This window comes from Stenella coeruleoalba (assembly GCF_951394435.1).
Source record: "Stenella coeruleoalba genome assembly, chromosome: 2".
NCBI classification, from domain to species: domain Eukaryota; kingdom Metazoa; phylum Chordata; class Mammalia; order Artiodactyla; family Delphinidae; genus Stenella; species Stenella coeruleoalba.
This window is the reverse complement of record NC_137147.1, coordinates 176,288,616-176,294,811: the sequence shown is the minus strand read 5'-3', so window position 1 is coordinate 176,294,811 and position 6,196 is coordinate 176,288,616. Positions and strand designations below refer to the sequence as shown.

The window sequence follows — 6,196 nt, the reverse complement described above, 5'->3', positions numbered from 1 at the left end:
TTGGTCTGCTTGACCACGCTACCTGTATATAGTAAGTTTTCAAGTTGTGCTCATGACAAGCGTCTGACATACTAACAAAGAGGTCAGAAATCAAAGATGAACTATTAACATGACAGTAGTATGTAAGCACTCTTAACACGAAGCATGTATGCCATTAAGTTGCAGAGGTATACCATAAAGTTACTCAGGAGCTAGAAATCTGGTAGACCTCAGAGTAAGGTACTACTAAAAATAGCTGAGGAAACAGACAACAGAAGGCTGGCCAAGCAGAAGGGAATGTGGCCCACCAGGGGGCACAGGCCAGGGAGGTCACACAGGTAGGTCGGGGTACTCCACCCAAGCAGGTCTGCTCTAACACCATGAGCAAGGGATTTTCAGAGAAAAGTTTTGCTTTGGAGAGCTGAAAAGCATGACTTAACAGTTCTAATAGTAAATTTATTCCATCAAAACTAGAAAGTACTACAGCAACCAAAGTACAGATGCAAAAAAGTAAAAGTATTTGTTTCACATTAAAGTATGTCTTTAGAGCCTCCTAAAAAGAGATTTATGAAACCAAATTATCTGGCCTAGTAATAGAAAATATTCCCATATTTAATGTATTTTAAGGAGACTCCAACTTAAGGCTAATCAGGTTGTTGTTTCTCTTGGCTCCTTGGTCAAATAGTTTATAGCTTTTATCTTGGAAGAACGTAATTACAATCGTGTGTATCAGCCACTGAGTGTAAAAATCATTACACATACTTTGGAAGAGGGTAGTCGTCTGTATCTGTTCCTTTTAAATTATGCAGTTAGAATGTCTCTTGGTACAAAGCGAAATTCATGACTGAATGCTTTAATGTATGCGGTGGGCGCTTATAATGAGGTAGGGCTTTAGCTAGTATGTTACTTCACAAATGACTTCTAAAAGTTGTTTAAAGAAATCAGAATTAAACTTTTCTGATATCTATCCACCTGCCAGTGTATCTTTTTAATAGTCATTGCCATTACATATAGAGATTTTTGTTTCTGACCTGACGTCCTTTAATTTTTTTTCTCCATGATTTTTCATGCAGAACAAAGTATATTCATGAATAGTATTTCAGAAGTATTTAGTACAATAATAGAAAATTTCATTGACAAACATCCAGTTTGCTTGCAGCTCTGGAAATTCAACATTTAGATTGAAAGAAGAAAATAAGTCCTTCTCAGAATATATAGCTGAGTGCCTCCATATTAAAGCAATAGGAACTAAGTAAATGTTATATAAAGAAAATATATTACTGGAAGCATGATTTTTCTTTTATCAGAAATAGTATGTTCTTGGGATTTGCATACACTTCTTATAAATCATGATCTTACAATCTAAATTCAGCTAGTAGTTAAAATTGTTTCACCATCTCATTTCCAGATTTATTTTCACATTAATCAGGAAGCAGATATTCTAGCTTATAATTTCTATCAGAATAAAACTAGATATAAAGTTCCATATGAAACAGTACACAGTGCCCTGTTTGCCAGCCTATGAAAAGCTCTGGATCCCTCACAAGATGTCGCTAAGGATATTGATTGATTGACCTTGTGGCTTTATTTTGTTCAACAGGTAATGTATGTGGAAGGAACCGCAGTTGTTATGGGTTTTGAAGATCCCATGCTACAGACAGATGACACTCCTATTAAACGCTGTCTCCAAACCAAATGGCCATACATTGAATTACTCTGGACCACAGATCGGTCTCCTTCACTAAACTGATTTGCCGAAGTATTTATAAGGAAGATTGTAATAGCAGATGTTGAAAGAGGGATGAAAGACTGGCGATTGGCTCAATTAAGCTATACACTGGTATCATTGATTAACTGTAAATAACAATTGAAAACACATTTTCAGTGTTTAAGATATGTTTAAATTATTTGTTTTAAAGCTTTAAGTTAAAGGTTACCCTATTTAAACTCTTTATGTGAAATTTACTAGCAAAACTAAGCTGTAATCAAAGTTTTATCACTGTTGCAGTCAGATAATTTGGTCATTTATCAAGCATCATATTATAACATTTTTATATTGAGCATCAAAGTTACTATTTATAAACTTCTACTTTGGGGTTTTATTTCATTCAGGCACAGTTTATTGTTTAAATGATTCTGGCATGCAATATATCAGCCTCCACACTGAAATGCAAAAGTTTATCTTTGTTATTTTCTAAAATCTGGTTTCCATTAGAAACATTGATTGATTGATAAATAACAAATTGTCAACCTGGACCTTTGACAATTGGCTTAGCTCTGGCATGTTTATAAAAAGTAGAAGCTATAAGGGAACATTACCATTTATTCACAGACATATAGAGGAAAGAGAATCTGATAGTCTTAAGACTGTCAGCTTTCACTGTATTGCCAAATACACTTCTCCAAATTTGTCCTAACAGCCCCATAAGCCAGCTTTCTTGTATATTTTAAATGTGATAAATGCATGAGAACATCTGTTATTACATTAGTATATTGCATTATTTATTATGATCCTAGTGGATGGCCTAAATAAACACTTTTTTTTCTTCAACTATATCCTTGATTTTTCACATTCATGGCTCAAAATAAATACTTTTAAATGATTCTGCCCAGTAACCCTGAGAGCACAGCATAGAACAGACGCCTGCCGGATGCACACGACCCCTCGACAGGGACACCAAACCTTATGCTTACCTAGGACTTCTGTAACTCAGACAGCCAGGAGCACCAGAACCTGACGGGCAGCAGTCCGCATCAGTGGACAAAGTTGCAGAAGCCCCATCCTGTTCACTGAGAGAGATTTACTATATGTTGACAGGTTTGTTGCCCAGCAATTTGAGATGTGAATAGCCAGAAAATATTTTCTTTCCTTCACTTGAGAAGCCAACAAGATATCCTCTTAGGAATTTTAGAACTGAACTTTTACCTTCAACAGTATAGTTGAATATGTATTTCCTCTCTAAGTCTCTTGGGGGTTTTATTTATACTTTTATAGACATTAACAATTACAATGATTAGATTTTAGCATAGGAAAAAAGTAGCACAAAATTTTATATATAACAACTTTTGGTAGCACTGTGTTCAGGAGTGTGATACTAGCTACTACAGTTACAGCTGTAAAGTGTATTTTTGGTACATCTTGCCTATTACCAAATGGCTGTAAAACACATTATACTAGAATTAGTCTCTAACTCTGGTCCTAAATTCCATAAGGATTATGAAAAAGCATAGATTCTTCTCAAACATTGAGCCTACAGTGTAGTCATTTCTCCTTACAGTTGCTTCATAACAAACCATCCCAGAATTCCACAACATAATCATTTTACAAAGCCTGTGGCTCAGGAGTTTGAACAGAATACAGTGGGCATGGCTTATCTGCCTCTCAATCTGGAGGCCCAGCTGGGAAACTGTAGGTTTCTTAACTCATATGACTGGCATGACTGGGACCTTAGCTTGATCTAACTGACAGCTGTCAAACACATCAAACAAACAACTGCAGATACATTTTCTTTTCACGTCCAAGTGGGACACTTACCAAAACAGACTATATGCTGGACCATAAAACAAACTTAGAAAATCCCCAGAAGTCTGGAAATTAAGCAGCACACTTCTGAATAACCCAAGGGTCAAAGTGGAATTGCACTGGGAATTAGAACATATTTTTTACTGAATGATAATGAAAATAGTACATAGTAAAGATTGTGGAATGTAAATAAAGCAGTGCTTAGAGGGAAATGTATAACTTTAAGTAAATATGGTAGAAAAATAGAAAGTTTGGAAATTAGAAAAATAAGCTTTCATCTCAAAAACAAAACTGAAAGTAAAGTAAATAATGAGATAAAAAGAGATACTGACATGCAAAACAAATTTGGACTTTACACACCATCTGTAAAAGTTAACTTAAAATGATCAGAGATCTAATTGTAAGAGCTAAAACTATAAAAGAAAAAACAATCCTCATCATCAAATCCATCTAATGGGTTAGACGGTGGTTTCTTAGAGTACCAAAAACAACAGCAGCAGCAAAGATAAATTGAACTTCATCAAAATTAAAACTTTTGTGTATCAAAGGACACCATCAAGAAGGTGAGATGACAGCCCACAGAATGGGAGAAAATACTTGAAAACCATACCTCATAAGGAATTTGTATCCAGAATATATAAAGAAATCTTATAAAATTAAAAATATTTTTAAATGGGCAAATGATTTGAAGAGAGATATCTCCAAAGATGATACACAAATGGCCAGTAAACACTCGAAAACATGCTTAACAAAATTAGTCATTAGGGAAATTAAACTAAAAACCATGAGATACCACTTCACCTACCCTAGGATGTCTAAAATCAGAAAGCTAGATAGTAACGAGTGTTGGCAAAGATGTGGAGGAAATGGAAATCTTAAATTGTTGGTGGGGATATAAAATAGTGAAGTCACTTAGGAAAACAGTAGTGCAGTTCTTCAGGAAGTTAAATCAAGGGTGAGCATATGACCCAGCATTTCCACTCCTAGGTATACACCCAAGAGAAGCAAAACATATATACACACAACATTTTTTCTTTAAAACATATACACACATTTTTTCTTTTTCTTAAACATTTAAACACACAACTACAAGCCATATATACACACAACATTTTTTCTTTATAGTGGTGTTATTCGTCCTAGCCAAAAATGGAAATGATCTAAATGTCCATTAACCAATGGGTGGATAAATAAATGTACTATATACATACAATGAAAAATTATTTGAAAATTAAGAAGAATTACTGATATGTGCAACCACACGGATGAACTTGGAACACAGGCTAAGAGAAAGAAGCCTGTTGCAAAAGACCACACATTATGATTCCATTTATGTGAAATGTCCAGAATAGGCAAACCATAGAGAGAGAAAAGGGATTAGCAGTCACAAGAGCCTAGGATGGGGACAGAGTGGAGGCACAGAATTGGGAAATGATTGCCAGTGTATAGGGGTTTCTTTTGGGGTGATAAGAATGTTCTAGAATAGATGTGATGGTTACACAACAGAATATACTAAAAAACACTGAATTGTAAGAATAAAAGATAAAACACGAAACCCATGAAATAGCAGATATGTAATACGAAAAACGTCAGTAACACCAGAAGTTAGTTCTCTGGGGGGAGGGGGGAGACTAATAAAAAAGGATAAAAACACCTAACAAAATTGATCAAGAACAAAATGAGAAATAAATTATTAACACCAAAAAAGAAAAGGGAAACATTGCTTTAAATTCTCCAGATATTAAAAAGACTGGAGTTAAGAGTACATTCAAACTTAAATTGTTATTATCTTAAAAGAGACATAAATTTAAACCTCATGGTAACAACAAAGCAAAAACCTGTAATAGATAGATACACAAAAGTTAGAGAAAGGAATCTAGGCATATCACTACAGAAGATCATCACAACACATATGAAGAGATCAAGAGAAGAAGAAAAAGACGAGGAATTACAAAACAGCCAGAAAACAATGAACAAAATGGCAGTAAGTACATACCTATCAATAATTACCTAAAGTGCAAATGGACTAAGTTCTCCAATCAGAATACATATCATGGCTGAATAGGTATAAAAACAAACAAAAAACAAGACCCATCTATGTGCTGCCTGCAACAGACTCACTTCAGTTGTAAGGACACACTCAAAAGTGAAGGGATGTAAAATGATACTCTGCACAAATGGAAAACAAGAAAAAGCCTGGGGTAACTAAATGTTAATCAGGTAAAACTGGCTCCCAGACAAAGACTGTAATAAGAGACAAAAGGTAATTATAAAATGATAAGTCAATCCAACAAGAGGATGTAACGTGTAAATTACACACAGCATAGGAGCACCTAAATATATAAAGCAAATATTAACAGCCCTAAAGGGAGAAGTAGACATCAGTATAACAATAGTAGGGGACTTTAATAATACACTTGAATAAATGGATACCACATCCAGACATAAAGTCAGAAAGGAAACACTGGACTTAAACTGCATGTTAGACCAGATGGACTTAACATATACAGAACATTCCATCCAAAAGCAACAGGATACACATTTTTCTCCAGCTAACATGAAACATTTTCCAGGATATATGATGTTAGGCCACAAAACAAGTCTTAACAAATTTAAGAAGACTGAAATCATATTGAACATTGTTTCTGACCACAGTGGTATGAAACTAGAAATTACAAGAAGAAAACTGGAAAA

General features: G+C 34.6%; 1 protein-coding gene across 1 annotated transcript in view; it reads left to right on the top strand.

Moving 5' to 3' along the window:
- MINDY3 (MINDY lysine 48 deubiquitinase 3) overlaps positions 1-2,535 on the top strand; it is a 101,433-nt gene extending 98,898 nt beyond the window's left edge. The window contains exon 15 of the mRNA XM_079915204.1: positions 1,580-2,535. Coding sequence (XP_079771330.1) covers positions 1,580-1,729 — 150 coding nt within the window. The 3' untranslated portion in view covers positions 1,730-2,535. The remainder of the gene's footprint in view (positions 1-1,579) is intronic.
- Positions 2,536-6,196: the final 3,661 nt, after the last annotated feature.